This window comes from Hesperophylax consimilis, chromosome 5 (assembly GCF_061612785.1).
Source record: "Hesperophylax consimilis isolate HC1 chromosome 5, BYU_Hcon_1.0, whole genome shotgun sequence".
Classification (NCBI taxonomy): domain Eukaryota; kingdom Metazoa; phylum Arthropoda; class Insecta; order Trichoptera; family Limnephilidae; genus Hesperophylax; species Hesperophylax consimilis.
This window is the reverse complement of record NC_142840.1, coordinates 37,371,164-37,397,586: the sequence shown is the minus strand read 5'-3', so window position 1 is coordinate 37,397,586 and position 26,423 is coordinate 37,371,164. Positions and strand designations below refer to the sequence as shown.

Genomic DNA, 26,423 nt, shown 5'->3' with positions numbered 1-26,423 from the left:
TGTGGGGTTATGAAATATGCAAAAATGTTCAATTAATTTGAATATTGCATTAATTTAAAGACTAATAAAAACGCAAGATGCGATCTGGACTTGTTTCTTGATCCAAAAGTCTGACAATTACACGGAGAAAAAAAAAACCTGCTAAAAAAGTGGCCGCATGCAAACTTCTTGATAAACTATTAGTCATTCAGAATATATCGAGAACACTGTTCTTTTCCTAATATATATCATCACGGAAAGCTACAATATAAGTATTTCAGAATCAATATCAGTATTTATACGAACACGTGTTTCGCCTTCTTCACAAAATATTCGCTTTTTTTATTTTTTATTGTTGATACATTATTTTACAATATTTCATATTCTAATTCAGTAATGTTGGCCTCACTGGGTTATTTACCCGTGCTGAGGCCCCCATTTTATAATATAAGAATTTATACATTTAAAAAAAAGAAAAACAACATTAATATAAAGATAAATTTAAACTAAAAATAAAGATCAAAAATTAAAATATAATTATCACACTAAAAGAAAAATATTAAAAGAGAATGTAAATCGGCATTTATAATGATTTATGTGTTTGTGCGTGTTGCGTGTTTTATATATTTTTTTGTGTTGCATGTATATGTTTTATTCTTTTATGTTATAGAATTTTGGTAATATTGTCTTTTTGATCTTTAATCCATTTTTTTATTTTGTGTTTGAATTTATTTTTATTTTCCTCAATTTTCGTTTCAAGTGGAAGACTGTTGAATGCTTTAATAGCGTGGTATTTATGGTGTCTTTGTCCAAAGGTAGTGTTTACCGTCGGAGTTTTTATGTTTTATGAATTTTATTTTTATTTTTTTCATTTTTTTATTGCTTTTGACTGATACTTTGTTTAATGAATAACTTTGTTAATTGAACTCTTTCAATTAATTTTTTATTCGCCCGCAGTCCCATTTTCAACAGGAAAACGAACAATTTGATCAGATTTTTATTAAGTTTATAGTTTATTTTTTCCGTGTACAAAACGGTGTTTCATTATCATTATTAAATTCAGATGGGATTGCGATATACCAAGTATGCGCGTGCTGTGGGCTAGAACCAAAAAATATTAGGTCACTGGCGATATTAGTGTCATTTAGAAGACCAGACCCTTTTTGAGGGAAATACAAAATGGTATTAAAAATGAACTCAAAGTGTTTCAAATGCAAGCAATTCGGTTAAAAAATATATACGATTTCTCATGGCATACAGGTTTAAATCGCATATGAAAAAAATCCAGCATCTGCGAAATTCCAATGCCAGCAGCGCATGAACGGTTTGTCGGCGGGAAAAAATTCTTGTCACTCTTGCACAAACGGTTTTCCAGAGGTCAACATCTACATATGAGTATTTAGGGTATTTCTGGTGTTACTATTAAGTGTTTTATGCAATTGTTTTCAGATTAATTGCAATTTTTCGTAGATCACGACAGTTGAATTTTGAAAGCGACGTTTCTTCCCGTCGCCCGGCTTAGCATATTCCGGACACGGTCCCGGACCTGTGCCGATATCAGTGTGCCACTTGCCACTTTGCGTAGATATAGGTATATTACCATACAAATTAGCGGCCGGCCGACGGCCGGCTAATTGACGGCCGGCATAGTCCAGTGGTAACGCATTGGACTGCCATTCCGAAGGTCGCGGGTTCGAACCCGGCGTGCGCAAATAAATTTTATTTGATTAATTTGTGTTATTTCACAATCAATTAATTAAAATAATATATAGTATATTTGCGGCACGTTCCAGAGTGGAAGATACTACCAGTATCGCCCTGGTGTAAGACCACCATTCAGAATTGAAACGTTGCTCCAAATGGCTTTAGCCGTGTTTAGTGACTAGATCTGAATAGCCAGGTACTTCCCCACCTTCCTCTTTCTCTTCCCCACTTACCTTCAGCCTCACAACATCCCCCAATTGGGGATGCCATAGTCTCACTGGCTCCAGACGGGAGCAGTTGGGACTCTTGTGAGGTATTCACTATAAAAAAAAAGCACCGGCCAGAGAAAACTGGCGTGTCTGTCACCGTGCTTAGTCTGGACATTATTTTTAAAAGTTTTTGAACACGGAACTTCTTTCTTCACCGGATAGGTGTTAGGAGTCCAAAGTTCTTATGTAAGCTGGTGACGTCAGTCTTTTTTCAAATCGGTATAGATAAATCTCTTAACTAATTTGTATAGAAGTAAAAAATCGATATTTATTAATTTTTTATCATTTTTACTAACAGGTATACTCTCCATGACTCCATTGTGAGCATTAGTTGTCACTCTGGTCTGCGTGAGTGCTTGTACAGGGCAGTGTTCACTGTACTGCCCATGTACCCCTCCACACCCTGCGGGCTGATTATATCCGGTGTCACGGCGCATTATCCGCCATTAATGCCTCTATCAGTATCGCCATCAGCAACACCACTCAGACAAACGCGATTTCATTTAATTACAGGACAAATTACGCAGGAAATACGCGAACTAGGCGGTAAGATTTTCTGCGGATGTGAGAAGGGATGTGGATTCCTTTGTTCATGCGTTATTGGCATATTCCTTCGGCTAAGTTTGTATACATATATATTTTTTAAATGTATACGCTCATTGGGATTTAAACACATACATTTACAAAAAATATATATATATGGAACATGTAGAGACATACTAAGTAATGATCATCTTATACAGGATTTTCCAATAAGAGCAGTTATTTTGAATAGCCCGCTATTTCGATAGATATTACTTTTGAAGCTGTCATTTTTTGACATTTGATAAGTAAAAACTACGCCATTAATAAAAATGGAATGATGCACGCTTCAACAAGGCATTAAAATTATTAAAATTCACTTGAGTGAATCAAATGCAAATCATCTTGAGGGATGAGACCCATTTCCACCTCGGTGGTTTCGTCAACAAGCAAAATTGTCGCATCTGGGGCTCAGAAAACCCAAGAGTTATTGTTGAAAAGCCTCTCTATCCTCAACGTGTGATTGTTTGGTGCGGTTTATGGTCCGGCGGAGTCATTGGACCTTACTTTTTCAATTTTTTTTTTAAATGAGACTGGAGCAACAGTTACGGTGAATGGATTGCGCTATCGAGAGATGATTAATGATTTTTTAGGACCAAAATCGGATGGTAGTAATCTGGACAACGTTTACTTTCAATAAGACGGAGCTACGTGCTACGAAACCAACGAAACCATTGATATTTTACCATTGATTATCAAAATAACACCTCTTATTGGAAAACCTGTAGTTTATTTTATATTATAGAAACAGACTGTGCGTTGGATACAGTGATGAAACAATTTACAGATATTATATGGCGTTAGTATTGTAAAAACCGATATGATAATAAATAAGGTGAGAACCTCAAGGTCGAGATCCAGATTTTTCCCACCCGCTTGCTAAGCCCATTGTCAATCTATCACATTAAAAGTCCAATTGTTTTATTGATGCCGGAGTTTTATTTAATAAAAGAGTTTGTGAGAAACTTTGGTGTGAAGATAGGGGACCAGGACAAATCTTGGGCCCCGTATGGAGTTTGTTCAGGGTGTGTTGAAGGAATGTGGTCAAAAGGTAAAGTTAAATTGTTTCGTGTTGGTGTTCCCATGATTTGGAGAGAGCCTCGAAACCACAGCGATGATATAACAAACAATATTTTTGCTTTCAAGTGTGGGTGAAAAGAAATATAAAAATTAAATAAATATTTTTTTCTCGTAATAAATTTAAATCCTTGGATGTTTTTTAGGCTTGATAATATTATGCAAAACAGCATTGAATTAGAAAAATTGAGATGGAGTTTAAAAGCTACTACGAATGAAGTAACTCGTACCTATTAATAATACACTTTAGTAATTAAAGCTGAGCTTAAAATATCAGTAATTATCAAATAAACTCTCGATAAAAGCACAAAGCAAAGTGCTTCAAAAGTTTTTCATCGATTAAGCCTGGAATTATGTCAATAAATTATCAATTTAGTACCCAATTTAAAAACGAAAATTTGAAATTAGTTCTGCCGAAGCTTTTGATGTATTGTTTCAATTTTCTTGAAATTTAATAATTGAGTGTAATTAACGATTATTTTTAGCCATAAAATTTCGATTTGAAAATTGGTTAGCAAGGTAAAGTAAAAATACGACATTATGAAAAAATATCAATAAAAAAACTGGGAGGATGGATACGTATTATTATTATACCTATCCTTAAATAAATTCTTAATCACATTGCTAAGAGTCTGTTTTCGTGTTAATTAAGATTTGACGTCATGAAACCCACACAGCTTAACGTTTAATTTCTAGAACAATACAACCATTTTACCTCGCAACATCATTTTTATCATGAGCTTTGAAATATCCATCTATAAAGCTTAAAACGGGTTTTTTCTCTCGAATTTTGCACAGCTTTCTGTGTAGAATTTCCTGTTCAATACATCTTACCATTTTCACTTCGCAACGACGTCCTTTCCGTCATGAGCTAAGTAGCTTTTAAATTCTCATTTACATGTCAAAAAATAAATTTATGACTAAGGAATATTTATGTTTCGTTCCCTTGAAACAACAATGTTCTATCTGTCATTGGCGTGAAACTGAGATATTGAAGTTCAAAGTTTGAATCCCGAACAAGGTTTTATTTATCATTGGCGTGAAACTGAGATATTGAAGTTCAAAGTTTGAATGCCGAACAAGGTTCTATTTGTCATTGGCGTGAAACTGAAATATTGAGGTTCAAAGTTTGAATCCCGAACAAGGTTCTATTCGTCATTGGCGTGAAACTGAGATATTGAGGTTCAAAGTTTGAATCCAGAATAAAATACCGATACTTGAAATTTATGGCAAAGTGAATATGTAGAACATAATTTGATTATTATTATCAATTTGATTATTTTAATTTTTTTCTGCTCAACGCCATATTGTTTACATATAATGTTATTAAACCTAAAGATAATTCAATTACAATACGTTCTGCATTTACACTATTTCATAAATGTAATTTTTATTTTTTTTCAGTTTTAAGCAAATGGCAGACGGAACTTTGTTGTCACAAGCAAATGAGCTCAAACACAATTTAAATCGAAACATATTATAATGCTCCAAAAATATTTCTGTACCCAAGAAGCGTATGGATACAAGTCCAAACATACAAAACATTCTGGAGAACTGAACAAATATGTTATTTTAGCAAATATCTCGTAATTTCTACACATATTAAGATACGTAGATAATTGGAGAAAAAAATCTTTTTTTATTTCAATTATCTGTCAATTCATTTGTTTAGATAACGAGAAATTTTCTAAAGAATTGCATAGTGTTTCGGTTCTCATTAACATATCATGTTTTAGAGTTGCATACGGATGAAATAATGTATTTTAAATCGAACTTTAATCTTAGAACTTACATAATACTTCAAATTTTAGATAGCGATTAAGATTAGGGTTAAAGCGATGCTCAATGCTAAATCACTAATCTTTATAACGAATTAGTGTAGATTATGAATACCAAAAAATATGCTTTCGATAGATTGAAGGTTTTCCTATCGTTTCGCTTGAGTAAAATACAATACTCAATAAAAAATATAAATGTACACTATTAAAAAATATATTTTTTCAATAGAAATATATGAACGCGTAAAGGTTACAACTTTTTTAAAAATACAGTATTATAGCTAAGATTATCTTTGACAGTTTCACTTCAATAACTTTTTTGCTTTAGTATAAAATTATTTACAAAATAAATAAAAAAACAGTTTTGTCTTAGAAATCGCACGTTTCCAAACTACGTTAGTCAAGCGATTTTAATGCCTATTACCTACAATATTAGGTAATAGCAGTTAAAAACACGCTCCGCGGGTTCTCTTGCTGCTAGGCCCTGCTGGCGGCAATTGATTGGGCTTCGCCCAGTTTGAGTCATACCAACAACAGTTACATTTAGTAGGTAGATATTAGGTCATTCACAGAGAGAGGGTGAGTATATATTGTTAAAACACGGAACAGGAAGGAGTTTAGGCATAATAAAGATGATAGTTGTTCGGGTAAAACTTTACCTTTCCCGAATAATTGCCTAAATGGGTAAAGGTAAATTGATATAGGTTAATATTCGGAATCGCTGGATACGGAAAATACGAAATATTTTTAAATAAAACCTTCTGATTTCCCTTAATTACTAAGAAAGGAATCGAACAGCATTTAGTATGAAATTGGGTCTTAATTTTCAAGTTAGCGGAATTTACCCGAAACACACGATTTGAATTCGACCAATCAGATCGTCCAGACGCTAGGGTAATAATATTATAGATACCAAGAATATACACATTTTTGGCTGGTAGCTTCCTCTTATGAGAAAAAATTTAAGAAACCTTATGTATACAATAAAGTGAGTTTTGGCAAAAATCGAAACGATTTTTTTTTCGCCTGAATGGCACGATTTAGTTAACGATAGCATAAAACTACTTTAAGATTAAACCTTCAATCTGTCCAATTCAATCAGCGAAAACATTTAATTTATTATTCGTCTACGGGCAAGCGTGCCACTAAAAGCAGAAACTGGCTAATCTATTGTTCCGCTCAATCAATTAATTATTACATATATTAGAGAAACCAGTTGCATAAAGCTTTTAACTGTGATTAAATTTGACAAGTCAGGCACACGGCTCCAAGGCTCGGTTATTCAAAAAGTTGTTCAAATATAATATTGTTTTTATTTTAAACTCTTACCCATTAATCCTATTAGTACATCGATAAGTAGAATATGTGTCTAGTAACAGATATTATACAGGGTGTACATAAACTCATAGTGAAAGCGGAAAACTGATGAATCTACATCACATAGAGAAAAGAAATAAAAAAGATTATTAACGTCTGGTGCCTGGTCTAGGCTTTGACGTATTTTTAAATATATTAAATAGTTATTATTAACCCATAAGCGCCCTTTTTTGATATAAATAATTTGAACTACTCACTAGATTTACAATTTTTTTTATTATTTTCAAAAAAATCATAAAAGGTATGACCCAAAATAGTATCCAAATGTGACGAAGATTTACCAGTTTCCCGCTTGCACTTAGAGTTTCCGGACACACTGTATACCGGTGCAGACTTGTGAAAAATCATGGGATATTATAATTCGAATTCGAAAAATAGTTTTCTGTTTAAATATTTTACTTCTAGCTAAAACTTGTTGCTTTTCTGAATTTTATTATTCCTAAGGTAAGAAGTTCAAATTTTTTAAATGACACTTAAATTCACAGCAAATTTGAGTTCATTGAACGTGAAAAACTTCACTCGAGAATAACTCACTTCGCATACAACCGAAAATAGTTTTTCTGATCATTTACTGATTACCAGTCGACAGTAATATCTTTTTGCAAATAAACTAACAATTTGACAATTTAACCCGAGCTCGCATGTATACAAGACATCGATTTAACAGTATAAGGTGGTATATAGAGCCAAGAAAAGCGTCCTTTTTACTTGTGGGCTGCAAGACAAAATCTTCTGCTAAGCATGTTGTTCACTATAACTTTAATATTATGTTCCTGTGTTATTTATGCAGGCTTTTAATCCGTTGATTTTCGTTTTTTTATATAAATACCTATTAGAGTGTCAACTCTTATTGGCTTCCAAATGTTGAGAGGTGGTGTAGGTTGTAAAACCATTTCAAGCAACTTTTCTGTTCTAACAGCCTTACTAATAATAAAATCACGTAACAAACCTTTTTTAACAAGTTTTTTCAATGCCTTCTATAGTAATAATAGTATTTGGCTAATTTACATAGCGCCGTTTTCGTGAAAAATCACCTCACAAATATATTTATTCAATAATAAATACATCAGGCGTACAACAAGGATTCATAATAACTAGTGACTTACATTTAAGACTTATTTTAAGTGACTTACGACAAAGGTTCATAACTATTGACGTAAAATAGTGACTTACATAATTTACTCATAATTCGTGTTTTTGTTCATAAAATGGTAAATTTACTGTTTATTACGTAAAATTCAATATATTTACAACTTTTTGTATTTTTCGTTAGTTTTAGTCAAATAATGACATGTTGTAAATTGTACTTTCATCACAAAAGTGGGGTTAAACGGCTATACCAATATTCAAATAAAATTTTATGGTCATATTTTACAAGAAATTTTTTAAAGTGATGTTGTTTTATAATATAAATGCCTAATACACGTGTTCGTAGATACGTATCGAAGAAATAAACGTTTGAAATGTGCAAGCAATGCGTTAAAATTTTCAGTTTTTTGTTTGTTTTTTTTTTTACCAGGGCCATACTGAGAGTATCTCCCACACTATTAAATAAGTGATAGGGTTACCCAGGATTAAGGCGATGCACAACGTCGTGTAATATTTTTAATTGAGCCGCTATCAATAACAACCCTTACGTAGATGAAATTCCCGCTTCACACCATCGCCTGTTTTGATTTATGCAAGAAAAAAAACATGTCCAAAAAGTGCCTTTTATTTTATTTTGTGGATGTTCAGCCATTAATATTTATTTTTTTCGATAATTTTATAAATAACTTAATTTGCCACATTATACAATAAAATCATAACCCAAAATGTGTTCGCAAGTAGGAGATTTTGAACTTTAAAGCAGTTTTCATAGGCCTTTATATTATTTTTTTTCTGGGCTTATAAAAAGACTTATCTAAAAAATACTCGATCATTTCAAAGGCCAAGACGTATTCTACTCGCAGTATTTAATTAAAGCATCTGAAACATTTCTAGGCGACCAAATTTTCAGACCAAAAACACATGATTTTGCATTACTACGTATGGCATCGCCTTAAGCGTCGGTGAAACAACCTGGCCTAAGTGCCGATATTATAATGCGCAGTCCAAGCGTCAAGTCGGCTGTCCACTTGTCCGGTGTCAGTGGCGCGAGGGAAAAGCGGTGATTTAAGCCCCAAACATTTATCGGTCTGAAAGGCGCTGGTAAATTAAGCACTCCATTAACGTTCGTGTCGGCATTAAAATGCTCGAACAAATCTGACAGTTTTATCGCCTAAAAGCATTTGGCGCATACTTATTAACGGCCGCTACTAATCCGTTAAAAATTGCACTTGACCGTCCATTAAAAGTGAGCGCACACACACACACACACACCCACACAAACACATTACATGAATATCAATACATTACGAAAAAATGTTATTCATTTCGTGCTTATCTAATGTGCCACTTTTCATTAGGCCCTAATTTATTGGAATTTTTATTCAATAATTTTACTAAGGAAATCAACAGTTTATAATTTATTTATTATTTATTAACGCCCTATTGGGCTTTTATATAGTAAGTTGACAGTATATGTATATAAGTGTAACATGTACATGGATTAAATAGCTAAATATAATTTACTCATAAGGTAATTAGAAAATAATATGGTAAAGTAAATCAAAGTATGAAGGCTAGACCTTTTTTTTAAAGCTAATAAATATTACAAGTTAATACTTAGCAAAAAGGTCTAAAATTAGTTGCCTTTTGAAACTCTCAAAGTTATTAACACCAAATATGTCGATAAGTTTATGTGGTGGTTTATTCATATGCAACCAATTATGTCTCGTTGTACTCAGTGGCGGCTCGTGACTTTTGGGTGTACTAGAGTGCCAATATTAAAAAATATGGCATTATTGATGTTGTTGTAATTGAAAACTTTTTTTTTTTTTTTAAAGTTCCATGTTTGTATGAAGTTTTTCAGGAAACCCGTGCGGCCAAACTGAAATTTCCTGAAAATCTTCATGCAAAAAATCATTTTAGAAAAAAATAATTATTTTTTTTCAGCTACAACAACATCAATAATGCCATATTTTGTAATATTAGCTCTCTAGTATACCCAAAAGTCACGAGCCGCCACCGGTTGTACTAATACATATAAAATAATACAACAGTATAGGAATTCCATATACAGTGTGTTACGGTACGTTTTTTTATATGAATACCGCACAAAATTTCCAATCGTTCGAAACCATCTGGAGACAGTGAAGCTGTGGCATCCCCAATTGGGGTATTGTTGGGAGGCTGAATGTAGCTGGAAAGGGAAGGAGATGAATGAGATGAATGTGGGGAATTATCTGACTATTCAGATCTGATCACCAAACACCGCTAAAGCCATTTCAAGCAACGTTTCAATTCTGAATCGTGGTCTTACACCAGGGCGATATTGAAAGTGTTTTCCACTATTGTGTACCAATTTATTATTTTTTTATTATTTACTTTGAGGCACGAATTAACTATAACATTAACATTCATCGTGTTAACATTTGTTATAGTGTTGTCATATTGTTTTCTTGGAATGACGGGGTTGCACTAAATGAAAACAAATTGCTAATATTAGCAGGAACAAGTTGTTTAATATCTAAATTACTCCTGGTGGGATACACTGTGCTAAATTAAATATGAAGATAATCAAACGCTCTTTTTAGTATCTAAAGATATATTTGCATCTATGTGACGTACGAGTAGGTATATCCTTGTTGGTTGTATATATAAGAAAAAAAATGGTCTGTTAAAAAACACATAATGAAACACATTTTAAACCACTTATTTTTAATTAGAATTATTTACAACGTCTAGTAAATAATTAACGGGAGTGAACAGAGCTCATATTAATTCAACCAAAAAATTAAGATAAAAATACTGCAGGGCGAACATAAATTGCAATATTTTATGGAATTTATTATTAAAATAAATATTTTTGATATTTTATAATTGAAACAGGCGTTACTTTCTAACTGTCCAAGTAAAATTTAAAAGTTTTAAGGTCAGCTGAGGTTTTGGAACTAAATTTTCTTAAAAATTAACGTTCTATTATGAAACAGTGATATAACCTCTCACGGTAGTTAATTCCAAGCAGAAAACATTGTTTAAATTAATATATAAAATAGTAATCGTTTAAATGAAATGCCAAATCAATAAATATCAATGTATTTCAACTTAAAAATGTTGCGTAAATGGAACACTACAATATAAAAGTTTACTTTGTATTAAAGCACGATAGAAAGATAATATTTTTCGTGAACTCGCTCGTAACGCATGTCGTCATGTTTGCACTACGTTACAATTGTTGTATTGTCTTATTATCCTGCCCTGTGCGGTCAAGGCTGTTCACAGAGCTGGGACAAAACACTACTGTACCGTCTTCTGTATTGTCCTTGTGTGATCCCGGCATCACAGTCAATCACAGACTGATCAACAACTGAAATTAGCATGTTTGATGATTGCAATAACAATCTAATTGAAATAATTTGTATCGATGAATTTGAATCGCTCACAGCACTGAATTGTTAATGCCAAGTTGCGATGCCTACTCAGCTATTCCAAGTACAATTAATTTTGTGGGTAACAATAAACTCACTACTGACTATTATCAAAGACACCTCAAACTTTCACTTATGACAGGTCTTATACAAACCTAGTAAAAATTAGTTCAACTATTGTTACACATGTATATATTTCTTTTGAAGTATGCATTGTTTTACAGCACTTATATTAATAACTGCATCACTTGCAATAGTGTTTTTGTTTTAAAATTAATTGTTCTTTAATTTGTTGCAATTATTATCCATTTTATCATTGTACGCTTGTAATTCGATTATCGCTGTATTGTAAAAGCCATTATATGGCGTTTGAATAAATAAATGTATCTAAATTCATTAAATTATACGTGTATTAATTATCTCTTTATTATAACACCAAAACAATAATACTAAATTAGTGGTGTGTGTGTGTGTTTTAGACTAATGTTTTAGTGAAGGCCCCGCCCGATGGTGGCCCGACGTTGGCCCGGTGCGGCCCATCTCATTTGAAACCTTTGTAGACATTTAATTAATGTAATGCGATATCGCTAGCTGATTAGTTTGTTGCCATAATTGGTTTTTTGCGCCACTCGCCCGGCTTACTGCCACAACTCACATTTATTACAGATATTGCGCTCGCCGAACAACGGAGCCACACTCATTTTATGTGTTTTAGCTAATTAAATAAAATACACAACAGCTAACATGGCCGGGGATGTGGGAAGGATGGTGGATTGTTAATAGGAAACTCATTCATAATTTGAGCTAAAATTCCACATAGTTCAGAAACATTTATAAGCTTGTCCTCTATTATTTGCAGTTCTAAGTATCAGTACCGGTTTTGTTATCAAGCATACTATTATCAGTTGTGGGTCTGTCTGTGAGTGATTTTAACTCTGGTTCAACGAACTCTGATTTGTTTTTAACATTTGTCTGTCATTTCAAGCGATAAAGTACCTACTTACCTATAATATAATATTTTAAGATAACAGTATTATAATTGGCATTTTCAAATTTGGAACTGATGTTTAAAGAATAGTGCAAACGATGTTTAAAGAAGAATGCAAGTGATAAAGTACCTACCTGCCTATACTATAATATTTTAACAGAATAGTACTTTAATTGGCATTTTCAAATTTGGAACTGATGTTTCAAGAATAGTGCAAACGATGTTTAAAGAAGAATGCAAGTGATAAAGTACCTACCTGCCTATACTATAATATTTTAACAGAACAGTACTTTAATTGGCATTTTCAAATTTGGAACTGATGTTTCAAGAATAGTGCAAGCGATGTTTCAAGAAGAATGCAAGTAATACAGTACCTGCCCACCTATAATATAATATTTAAAAAATATATATTTTTTAATTGGCATTTTCAAATTTGGAACTAATGTTTCAAGAACAGTACAAGCGATGTTTCAAGAAGAATGCAAGTAATAAAGTACCTGCCCACCTATAATATAATAGTTTAATTGGCATTTTCAAATTTGAAACTAATTTTTCAAGAACAGTGCAAGCGATGTTTCAAGAAGAATGCAAGTAATAAAGTAGGGGAGACCGAGGGGTTTTGAAACAAAGGTGAGTTGAAACAGTACCGATTTTTCGAAACTTAAAACCGTTGGCGAATTGGCAACGTCGCTTTTCAACCGTTTACCTCCGCCTGCTGGCTCGTCAGTTCGCTTCCGTGCCGATAGTCGAGCGGTTGTGGTGTTGTGCGTGCCGTGTCTCAAAAATCGTCAAAAGTAAGTTTTTAACGTTTTTTTACGATGCCTATATTTTGATAATGGTTTTTTATTTTGGTTTAAATTATATGTGTTTCGAAAGCTCATTAACTAACGATTTATTACATATGTTTGGTACAGTTGATTTTTGTGTATTTGCTTCTTGATTGTGGATTAAATAAAAAATGGGAGGTTTTTTGGTACTGAGGAGATTTGAAACAGACTGTTTCAACTCTCCTCGTTTTCAATTTATTTGTTTATTATTTTACGGGCACAAAATAAAATGTTTTTTTGTTGATTTAATTTGTTTCAGAATACCTACTTTTTATAAAAGAAAGACTGACAGAGGTATGACAAGTCTTGAAATATATGATCTCGCAGCAGAAGAAATAACTTTGCGACAGAAATGTCTAATGAACGATACCTCCCTCTACAGGTATATTTAAAAAAAACTGCTTATGAAGCTAAGGAAATGGAGACTGCTCCAACGGTTGGATATCCCGAAAAGACCGTTTTTTAAATCTTCAATTTACCGGCTACTCTTCCTCAAATCAGCTACGAAACAGAAGACGTACCCAAGTTTGCAGAAAACTCTGATAAGAATTCACCTGATCTGGCGAAATCTGAAGTAATGCTTAATACTATCACGATGCCTTCAACCACTGAAGATATAATACCTGTAGCATCTACATCACGAGATACTTCAGTTACTGTGACAGCAATTCCATTCTCACCTGAAACTATTAGACCCTTGCGAAAAGCTCCACCAAGGAAAGGAAATCAAACAAACAGACGCAAAGTGAAATCCGCTGTCTTAACCGAAACTCCCGTAAAATATGAACTAGCTGCAATCGAAGCAGCTAGAACGGCTAAGAAAAAGGTGAAAAAACCTAGCTTTAAAGAAACAAAAACAACAAAAAGATCAAAACCAGGCACTCAAATTAAAAAGGTCAAGGTTGTCAAGAAAAGAAGAGGAAACGAAGACAGTGCAGAAGAAGAAGAATCCCTTTGCTTATGTTGTTTAGAGCCATATTCAAATAGCAGAGCCAAAGAAAAGTGGGTGCAATGTCTGGAATGCAGCAACTGGGCTCATGAAGCTTTCACTAGTGGGGAACTTTCTTATGTTTGCCACAACTGCTTTTCAGACTGACGTTTTTTATTTTCATTATATTTTTATTTCTGTTAGTTTGTTTTGTACTTGAATAGTTTAATTTTTATTAGTAGGAATGAGGAACTTTATTATGTTTGCCACAACTGCTTTTCAGATTGACGTTTTTTATTTTCATAATATTTTTATTTTTCTCAGTTTATTTTGTACTTACTTGAAAAGTTTAATTTTAATAAATACCTTTAAATTATATCATCATTTTTATTTTACAGCCCTTAATACTTCTCAAAAATCATATGTTTCAACTCTCCTCGACCCCTGTTTCATCTTACCTCGGTATGAGGGGAGTTGAAACAAGTTGACTTGTTACGGTTAAGTCGATTTTTAACCACAATTTTTAACGCTTACAATTTCTTTATGTTAGTCATCCGCAAGTGTAAAGAATGACCTATCGATTGGTACTAATATCATACGATTTCTGTCTATAGAATTTGGTGTATGAAACAAAATGTGAAAATTGTTTCAACTCCCCTCGGTCTCCCCTACCTGCCCACCTATTATATAATATTAAAAAAATATATATTTTAATTGGCATTTTCAAACTGATGTGTCAAGAAGTAAGCGATAAAGTACCTATCTATTATTAATTATTTATTTTTATCAGAGTATTATTTAAATTTTAACTATTAAAATGTGTATTTCTTTTGTTTAAATTTCTCAGGGGTTATCTTGACAAGTAAAGGTTTTTCCTGAGTTCACTTTGAAAGCTCATAACGTAATTATTTTTGAAATACCGAAAACTAATTATACTGTCGTTATTCAATCTTTAAATATTATACATTTTTTATCAAAATAAATATAAAAAAGGATACATCCTCCTTGTATCAGTTAGGAGAGGGAGACTATAATAACCGACATCTTTTTTTAGAAATACAATGTATTCGTGATCTTGCAATCAGTGGCGACTAAAAAACGCGAATCTAAAAATAATAATAACTAACCAATATATTTTATACCATCAAATACCAAAAAGAGCAAAATACAGTTATAAAAATTATACTGTAAATAATATATTAAGTTAAATTTAACCGGCTCGAATTTTCAATCTTTGTATCACGTGTTGCAGGCGGATTTTATATCACTCACCGATTAGTTCGTCTGGCAACATTAATTATCTATACGTGAATCATTGTACTAAAATTTCTCCAACACATGAGCGGCGCATATCAATACCTCGGAAATCTTCCGTGAGGCAGAAATACTCGAAAACACCATAAATTTATTTATCGCGCCGAGATGGCACCACTTCCGTAGGTTCGGCATGTTGGCACAGGCTTCAACATTGCTAGTATTCTAGTACAAGCCGCCACTGCTTGCAATCTTGTACCGCTCTCCGCGTATTCGTACCTCCGCGATGGCAACAGATAGCTGAGAGCTGCCTCCGTAAGTTTAGATTAATTTCATAACTTATTATTACGTACAGGCTACAGCTACAGGCGGCAAGTATTCATTGCCGGTATTTAATTAAAATTTTATCTGCTCCGGGGTCGTTTAATTAAAGACGCATACATTACATTAATGTGTATTTACCAAGTATTAATTCCGTACAATCATCATTACACATATTTCAAGACAACTATAAACTCTTGGGATTGTTGGTAATTAATTAATTGGATTTACGATCCTACCGCAAGGTCGGAGATCTCAAAAACCGAAGAAGAATATTTTCATGTACAAGTTATCTTTCTGTCATCTATTGGCATTAATTAAAGTGTTTGATCTTTGAAGGGCGAAACAGTAATTAGTGAAGTTTCATTACACTTGGATCATATTAGTTAAAGCAGGGGTTCCCTATCTATGATCCATATTTTAGGTGGGTCGCCAAGAGTTTATTCCAGTAGATTAACATTTTTAACGTATTTCATTAGGGCGAATCACTACGTAGTAATTCAAAATCATGTGTTTTGATAGCTTAGAATTATTTTAAATGTTTTAATTAAATACTGCGTGTAGAACACGTCGTGGGCTTTGAAATAATGGAGCACTTTTTACATAAGTCATTTTATAAGCTCAGAAAAAAATAAAGTGTCAGGTCTATAAAAACTGCATAAAAATTAAAAATATCCAACTTACGAACCCACTGTCGTAAAGCATTTAAATATTTATGCCTGTACTTCGCTAAATAAAATAAAAACACACTTTTTAGCGATGTTTTTAAATTTCATAAATAAATAAAAACAAGCGGCTGGTATTAGGCGGGAATTTATACCTTACATAATGAGTATTATTGTTAGAGACCTGATTCCAAATGTTACACGATATAGTTCATCGCCTTAAAGTACCCAATTGTTTACAACGGTTGAAAGTTTCACCATTTATCTCTTGTATTCTTCAAATAACGATAATAACAATTGACCTTAAATTTTATTTTATTTTTTTATTTATTGTCTCTTTACATTGTAACTTTTTCAAGGTTAGAATTTTTAACCTCACTAGGTTAAAAAAATTTTTAAAATCCTTCTTTTCAACATTAATTATCCTTAATAATTGGCCATAAATCTTACACGTTTTCCCTTTTCTTAGTTCAAAACGACAAAGAATATTGTGATTTCGTTTATGAATAGTTATTATCTGTGATAATAATCAAACTTACTTTTACGCGTTGTCCTCTTTTGCAGTTGGAGTCTACATCAATAGGTCACATTAATACCTCCAGGAAAATTACCTCAAAAATATAAGAATTAAGACAACATCAAAATATCTTGTAAATTCATTAATAAATAATTATTATACAATCCTCATCCTGGGGTAGAAAAGACACCAACGTGTCACTTTAACGAATCCAGCAAATTTTAATTATCTATAATAATAATTTTCCTTAAAACTTATTAGTTGGCCTTTTCCCTAGCCTAGATGACGGCGACAACAAAATATCAAGGTTTACAAATCATGTGTCAAGTTTAATACCAATAATGATGAAAAATGAATTATCTGTTATAATTTACTTTAACTCTTTAGGGCTTATTTGTTCGCTTTTGGGAATACGATACTACTATTACTACGATACTCATACGATCTCACAGGAATCGTTGTGTCCATTGATGTATTATACTGGATTAGCCCCGTCTAGCTAAATTCATTTTTAAAATGACCCCACATAGCGTACGTCACAAATATGGAGATGAACTTAACAACTCAACTCTTTTTAAACTCCTTGTACAAGCGTTCGTAAAGCGTTCAAACTCGTAAACGAAACCACGGAGAATTTGACGACTTAATTAAACGACTTTACATTAAATATAATGTAAGATTAACATAAAGAGAGAGATAAATTATAAAATATTGCGTGTTCACAAGCGAGCTGAACCACGACTTATGGGAAAGGAACGAAGCAACCTAATATGTCTTCGTTCCTTACCCATAATTCGTAGTTCGGCTCGCGTTCCGGTTCGCAAATGAATAAGAAACAATGATGAGGACAGAGCTTCAGAGAGCGTATGGGTATGGGGTAAGGGGTATGATTACAATATATACTTATTTATTTATTTACGCCCTTTAAATAGGATTTTAAGTATTATTTACGGCATTCACGCTCATCGGTTGTTGCAATTCTGAAAGAGGAACAACCGGCTTTTCGATTACAAAAGAAGTTTCAGCAGGATCGAGAACCAGTCCTGTTCGAGAAGAAACAATGACTGTATCTCTATTCGCAGGATCTGTGGCCATGGTGGACAGCGACTGTCCGATATCAGCCTGAAAACAACGACATTATCAATTAAAACCTGATCAATCCATAATAAACTTTCTTAAGTTTTCAGACAAAAATCAAACAAAATAATTACCGGAAAAACAGGCAAAGCTTTGCAGTCTACATGTCAGAGGCCGCTTGCAGTTAAATATTATGTTTGAAATGTTTGAAAATTATAAGAGGAAACGCGGTTTCCTGCTGATGGTACCCAGTTATTGTCACATGTTATGTACCAGGCCGTTCAACTCTATAACAAAATCCCGAAGGAAATTGCTGTGATAGAAAATATTAATAAGTTCAAAAATGAATTAAGAAAATATGTCTATCTCAATTATTAATGTTTCTTTTTTTTGTGACTTTATTGAAATATTTAAAGAAAGATTATGTTTGCCAAACAATGAACATGTTTATATGTTTATAAAACTATTAGCACACACGAAGATGTGAGCTAACTTAAGATTAATAAATAAATAAATAAAATAATTGAATCCGGATTGTTTCTAACCATTTCTCCATTTTTTCCGGTTTGTGGGGAAACCTAAGCGAAAATACACATAAAATAAATGAATTCATTAAATGACGTAAATTTATTTCTATCAATTCTTCTGCAAAAAATCGAAAAGGCAAAGCAGATATTACCCGAAAGGCAATAACGACTTAATACAACCCTGATTGGCAAAATGCACGGACCAAATAATTCACACACACTTGAGTTGTCGCGCGTGTCAACGCTAGACAACTAATACATCAATAAATATCACGCATTGGTTGCGTGATATTTGTATGCTCCCCATGTGATAATAATTAACATGGATCACCCTATTGGTGGATTCTTTGTGGGTGTGTTATTCATGTGACGTCAGGAATTTTACCAGCAAAAATAGCTGACAAGCAAAATAGCTTAACTCTAGACCAACAAAAGGTAACCCAATGCACAGTGCCCATTTCGCATTGCGACACAATGCATGCGCCTTTTCATAAATGTGCACGTGAACCAAACCAAAATTGTGTTTGGGTTATTTTTCAATGGTTATGCCGTGTCTAGTCTTATTTAGTCTATGGTTGTGTCTCTCTTACTGTCGTGGTGAGAAATATGATCTAAACGGTGTTGGAAAGAAAAAATACCACGCTTTATATTCAAAAGAAGTTAACCACAGTAGAATTAAAATATGGCCGTTATGAATCCAAAAATTTCAACCACAATTTGAAAAAAACTTGAAAATAGTGAGGTGGCTTTAACGTTTGCAACACATTTGTCTGATAAAACAAGTATGTTTTTTATGATTTTTTCTTTATCAGTTATTTTAGTTACAAAGCATAAAGCCATTCATTATTTTTTGTTATTAAAAAAAATAGAATCAGTGGAGGGTGTGGAATATCAGGGTGGAATATCAGGCTGCCAGGCTAATGTATCCTGGAATTTAAATTATCCTTAATAATTGACCTCAAACTTACGAGTTGTCCTCTTCCCCAGGAGGAGGTAATATCAGTGTTTCAGGTTAATATATCAAAGAATTTAAAGTATTCAATAATTGACCTCAAACTAACAAGTTGTCTTCTTCCCCAGGAAGAGGTAATATCAGTGTGACAGGTTAATGTATCCAAGAATTTAAATTATCCAATAATTCACCTCAAACTTGCGAGTTGTCCTCTTGCCTAGGAAGAGGTAATATCAGTGCTCCAGGTTAATGTATCCAAATATTTAAATTATTCAATAATTGACCTCAAACTTACAAGGTGTCTTCTTCCCCAGGAAGAGGTAATATCAGTGTGACAGGTTAATGTATCCAAGAATTTAAATTATTCAATAATTGACCAGAACTTACAAGGTGTCTTCTTCCCCAGGAAGAGGTAATATCAGTTGGACAGGTTAATGTATCCAAGAATTTAAATTATTCAATAATTGACCTCAAACTTACAAGGTGTCTTCTTCCCCAGGAAGAGGTAATATCAGTGTGACAGGTTAATGTATCCAAGAATTTAAATTATTCAATAATTCACCTCAAACTTACGAGTTGTCCTCTTGCCCAGGAAGAGGTAATATCAGTGCTCCAGGTTAATGTATCCAAAAATTTAAATTATTCAATAATTGACCTCAAACTTACACGGTGTCTTCTTCCCCAGGAAGAGGTAATATTAGTGTGACAGGTTAATGTATCCAAGAATTTAAATTATTCAATAATTGACCTCAAACTTACAAGGTGTCTTCTTCCCCAGGAAGAGGTAATATCAGTGTGACAGGTTAATGTATCCAAGAATTTAAATTATCCAATAATTGACCTCAAACTTACGACTTATCCTCTTCCCCAGGTCAAGGCGACATCAAGCTGGCGCTGAGCGGGCGCGGAGGGGGCGGGACTGGTCCCCTCCGCGAGTGCGCCTCCTGCGGGAAGGTCATCACCGAGAGGTTCCTGCTGAAGGCACTGGACGTGTACTGGCACGAGGACTGCCTCAAGTGCGGCTGTTGTGATGCCCGCCTCGGCGAGGTGGGCTCCACGCTCTATACCAAGGCAGACCTCATCCTCTGCAAGAGAGATTACCTTAGGTGAGAGACGCCAATTCTTCGCTGTAATACTAAAGTTTGAATTCTAAATACTATGAGAGAGTTCAACCACCGCGTTAGTAATATTCACTGCGCGTAGCACACTATTCATTTATGCATAACTATGATAGACAATACGTCTATGAGCTCAATTCCTCGACTGACTGAATCCTCCATCACGATACAAGCAACATTTCTGCTGAGTGTGATGGTAGTACGAGATTTCCAAATATATTGTCCCATAATTCCTAACCCGGGAATGTTTGTATTTCTATAATTTAAAAAATATGTTAAATAAAATAAAATAAACCACCTTGCCAATTTTATCACAGAATTTGAATAATTCGTCAAATTCAAGTTCCATCCAATGTTCCATTCAAGTTCTGTCATTATTCAAGTTCTGTGAAACAACTGAAAGATAATAATGATGTAACAGAACTTTCACAAAACCTCAAAATTTACCTTGACCCTTACTCCATAACGCTGTGTACTTAACGTATTACTTCCGCATCCCCCCAGTTTAAAAAAATTAAACGTTCAATATCTTACGTCTCTTGTTCGTTTCAGATTATTTGGCGTAACAGGAAACTGCGTAGCATGCAACAAAGTAATCCCCGCATTCGAGATGGTAATGAGAGCGAAAAGCTTCGTATACCACTTGGAATGCTTTGCCTGCCAACAATGTAACCATAGGTGAGACATCTTACATTTTTACAATCTTTTGATAATCTGAACGCCAAATAATAATTTCATGAATTGTCCTGGACATGATTGATTGTCAAAACTCTCAACTGCTTAATTATATCCCTTGTTGACTTTGATTGTTGCATAAAAGGTTTGGGAAGTATGTTAACGAGAGATGGAAAGGCTAATAGAGATATTGAAAGAAAGATAAATGCAGGAAACTCTATTAGTGGAGGACTGAACGTGGTTGTCGCTCTCAAAAAAATGTCCAAAAAAGCGTAGCTAGCAGTCCACAATGGAGTGCTGGTGCGTTCCCTGATGGCAGTGAGGCATGTAACTGGTAAAGGAAGGACGAGAAAACACTAAATGCTCTAAATGACATCCCTGAGCCGCAATCGTGTGAAAAATACTCGATTCTCACCATTAGAGTCAGAATAACAGAAACGTATTTATGATACGTTGTATGAATGTCAATGAGGAAAGGAGTGTGTACCAAGACTGAGTTGTTTGGCTGTCTATCTTCTCTGCCTGCCCCTGAGGTGAAACGGCGTAATTGTTTGTTAGTTAGTAAGTTGATTTAAATTAGCTTTTAGTCTGTGTTTACATTTTCTCTTAGGTTCGCTACATTTTGTCGGTGTTTGTCCCCAGGTTCTGCGTGGGCGACAGGTTCTACCTATGTGACAACAAGATCCTGTGCGAGTACGACTACGAGGAACGGCTGGTGTTCGCCAACATGGCGCACAACCCTTCCAGCCTGGCGCACGTCAGGAGGCAGGTCAGCGCTTTGCAGGTGAATATCACCTCAACCAAACCTTTATCATAGCTCTGGTCATCTCATCATGTGATCGTCTAACAGTTTATCGTTTCTGTTACTAACTCCGTTTTATTTTAATTTCTTACTCTTAAATTGGTTTTCAGTCTCATTTTTTATAGAATTGATTAATATGAGCTAATCTTCTTTTTTGGTTTTAACTTAATCTTTCTTTCACAGTCCCCTAACGACACCTCCCGGCTTGGCGGACCCGGCCCCGTGGGCGGTCCCATGGGCATGGGCCCGATGGGTGCCATGGGTCCCATGGGCTCCAACAACGGCAACATGGGCCCAATGGGCGCAAACGGCTCCATGGGTCCTAACAACGGGCAGATGGGTCCCAACGGAGCCATGGGTGGAGTAAACGGATCCTTGGGGCCTAACGGTGCGATGGGCGGGTACCCTACTTTGGGTCCGGACAAGGACATGCTGATGGGCGGCGGCGGGGCCGATGATGCGTCCAGCGGGTACGGGAGCCCTGACGCGGACACGTGTGACGCGGCGCGATGACCCGCCCACATGAGGAGCGCCAGCCCCAAGCAAGCCGCCCAAGGCAAAGGCAAGAGGGGGAGGGCGGCTAGAAGTGATTTACAGGTAAATTAAATATGTTGTGTTATGCATTCTTCTTCAAAAGGCTTTTGGCTTCCAACTTTGGACATAAGCGTCCATCAATGTCATAATTTATTCTGATCCTTGGCCATTTGCTGATGTCAGGTCTTCAGCAAATCACATCCGTAATTCTGCTCCTTATTCTCATTTTTACATCCGCTAATATAATATCAACAGTCGTCCGTTAGTCGTGGAACGCATCGTTAGTTCACAGGACCATTTATGATTTTAGTATTTTCTGCAACTTTCATTTTGTGTCCTTGTCCACTCATTCCGATTTCAATCGTGCTTAGCCATCTATCTTTCCAACTAGGCTGTTTTCAATATCACCTCACGTTGTAGTGACCATTTCTATTCAAACGTTCGCACTCCAAGGGATATTACTGCTAATATTCATGTTTGAATATTAAATATACGAAGATGTAGAGGTAACTACTAACAATCTAGTATATGCCTATTTGCTTCAGAGTAAAAAATACTTTTAATCACTTTCATATTGGATCGTACCCGCTCAATGGAGTTTAATTCTAATTCCTAATAACAGTTAAAAGGTGAAACGTTTCTGTGAGCTTGTGGTAAACGAAATTATTATTATTGTTAACTCGTATTTTGTATAGTTGTTAAGGTTTATTTGGTATCTGTGATTATTGTGCAGTGGGTCTCCTCAGATTTAAAAAGGTTACATATATTCTCCAAGTTTTCTCACAAACTCTCTTATTAAATAAAACTCCGGCTCAACAAAACACTTGCACATTGATGAGATAGATTGACAATCGGCTCTGATATTTTGATTCGCAGGCGGTTAGAACAAAGTGGCGGGATACACTTGAGGATCCCACCTTATTTATTGTGCACTCGGTCTCTAAAATATTTGATAGCTAACTGGCATCTATATTATTATTATAAATGTAACCTAACTGTCTAATATCTAGTGCCATCTATGGGTGAGCTCTTACAATATATATCAAGGAAATTACATACTCTATTCTGAGTAAGGTCATGTTGTTGAAAGCGTTCTGTATAAATTAATTAGTCTGCGGAGAGAAACATGAAAATAATACAATTTTATAATCCTAATTAAATAATCTTGTAAAACTAATATAAGTTATATCCAAACAGTACAAAACTCCATTACAAAATTGTTAATCCACAAATATACCAATGCACACAGAAGCGACACTAAATTAATATCCAAGTCTCTGAATGTTTTACGTGTCAGAGGATTATTGTTTTATAATATTGTAGGTAAACATCTTATATTGTCTGATTCCTTCTACAGGGAAAAAGTTTTCCATAAACATAATACAAGATTCACCCAAAATGAAGGACTGGTGGTCCCGAAATGTACCAATAAATACGGTGAAAGAACCCTAAACTTTATTGTACCCACAATATTTAATAAACTACCAATGACAATTAAAAATATAAACGTTTTTACAGCCAAAGTCAAATATAATCTAAGGAAATGGCTATTAGATAATGTGGATTTATATTGATGCACTACTGAAGAACTTTTTTTTCCTAATTGGAATTCACATTCAAATGGAAAATCGTTATAAATTTGTATTACCTTATGTATATTAAAACCATAGAAGTACTTGTTGATTATATTAATTTATTCATATTAAATTCATTTGTGCTTGCGTTGTTATACGAGGTTTATACTGCTTCTTACATATTTATATTTATACAATTCTGTAATTTAACCAACTTATCATTTATTGTTAATTTATCATCAACATTATACATACCTACATACTGTTTACCATTGTACCATGTTATTACAAAAATGTTGTCATTATGTACCTGCTGACAAACTACATAAGTAGTTTAGCAGGTTTAAATGTTAATAAATAATAAAAAAATTATAAACCCGATTTTTCTTTGTAATGGATTTCAATTGTAAAAATAATTTTTTTAAATTTTTAGTTTCATCTTTAAAGTTCTAATAATGTATTTTCTTTCAGATAAATCCACACTAAAGAAACGACACAACGATTCCTCGTAGATATAACTTCTCATCCCTCAAGTCTCCTCATCTGAATGGATCTGCGTTCAACTCTCTGCATCGCCTTCTTATGAAGATATTCTGTCCCTACTGCTTTGATGTTATTTATAACGGCAATAATACGTACTATTATTATTGACTTTTACTTCAATAGGTACCTGGCAAGTACCAAAATGTTGTTATAACTTATTGATAAATGCAAACGTTTAATTAAACCTTTGATTTCCAATTATGATAAATGCCCGTTAATCACTGTCCAAAAACCTTGATAACAATATGCTTGAGAAACATTCTGAGCATTTGCTGTCAATATTTTTGCCAGCGCTCTTAAAGAGTTAAATAAAAACCGCTCGTCCACTTTTCAATGCACTTCAAATCATGCTTTCCAGATTGTTAGTGTCGCACGGATTAATAGTGTTTTAGTACAGTCGTATTTTATTTTTAATCGTGGCTGGTACACGAAGTGTTATTTTGTATTGAAATTTCTGTCTAACCCATTGAACGCAACTGGCAAAATTTTTGCCATTTTATTTGTCTGATTGACAGAAAAATAAACTGTGTTTAAAATATTGATTCGCTTTCAAATTTGAATTTTATAAAATTTTATATTGATCACAAGTTTTAAAGAAATGCACAGCGGTTTTGTATTATGTTTGTATTTAAAACAAACACAAATTTTAAGCTATGATTATAAAAATCTCACTTCCCTCTAACTCGCAAAACATTGTAGGTATAAAAAAAAACTCGAAAATATGTATACGACAAAAAGATTGTAATTTGTATATAATAAATATATTATGAAATGTAATACTTAAGGTTGTAATTTTATGAAACCAAAGTAATCGAAGATATTTGTAAAGAAAGCTATTTGCAAATACAAAAGAAATGTTTGCTTCGCATTTGAAAATAAGTGCTTCGTTATATTTATCCATATTATTATTATAAATGTACCTTATAAAAGTTTAATTATCTAAGTCGTTCTACTGTTTTAAGCCAAAGTTATGGCAGTTTATATTATTTTGTTTTAATTTTAAAGCTCCGTCTGCTGTGAAATTTTAACGAATGTGTTTATATTATATGTTTTATGTTAATATATATTTAAGTTTTATAATAAAAAGATGCATTTATGTTCAATGATTTTTGTAAATAAATGATTATTTATTTAAAAAATTGTTATCATCATTTCTGAAACTCTTTCCAAAAACATGAATAAAATATAACCTACGTTTTACGTCAAAAACTGTTTAAGAATATTGAATTAAAAATTTTAATCTCGATTCTTTCAACCTTCTAACTCAACTCTTGGCCACAAAAATATCTAACATTTTTCATTGCTCATCAGGGCTCTGAAAAAAAAACTTTACTCTTTCTTTTCAATTATTAAAAGCCACAAAATGGCTTCCTTTCCAAGAATGGATATTTGAAGTTTTTTAATATTTCTTCTGGGCATAGAGAAAGTGTCACGCCACTCGCAAATTTAATTAATTATAAAGTTTTGAAGTGTGAATTTCTTAACAGCTCCCCAGATGACCCACCCCCTCACCCCCCACTCAACTGTCAATTCATTTCCCTGCCGCGGTTTTTTTATAACAAAAAAATGCGTTAAAAGTTAGCGCGGACGATGAGGTAACTTTTAAGGTAGGTGGCTTGTTGAAAAGAATACTCGTAGTTAATCACCTTAAAGTAGGTATTATAGTGGTTTATTTTTGGGGTACTAAACCGTGTTTTTCCAACGTTTCGTACAGCATCACGGTGTCAATCATTATGGCAGATTTTTAAACAAAGATTGTTGTGTTGTAGTGTGTGCTTTACATCACATTTGCTACATTATGTTATGGTTTAGTTTGGTAGTAAATTGTAAATAGGAGTTGCGAT

At 33.7% G+C, this 26,423-nt stretch overlaps 1 protein-coding gene across 1 annotated transcript in view; it reads left to right on the top strand.

Moving 5' to 3' along the window:
• Nucleotides 1–25,399, top strand: part of LOC149423906 (uncharacterized) — a 225,906-nt gene extending 200,507 nt beyond the window's left edge. Inside the window, exons 3-7 of the mRNA XM_089632181.1 lie at nt 20,205–20,439; nt 21,004–21,129; nt 21,769–21,910; nt 22,112–22,525; nt 24,508–25,399. Coding sequence (XP_089488307.1) covers nt 20,205–20,439; nt 21,004–21,129; nt 21,769–21,910; nt 22,112–22,441 — 833 coding nt within the window. The 3' untranslated portion in view covers nt 22,442–22,525; nt 24,508–25,399. The remainder of the gene's footprint in view (nt 1–20,204; nt 20,440–21,003; nt 21,130–21,768; nt 21,911–22,111; nt 22,526–24,507) is intronic.
• Nucleotides 25,400–26,423: the final 1,024 nt, after the last annotated feature.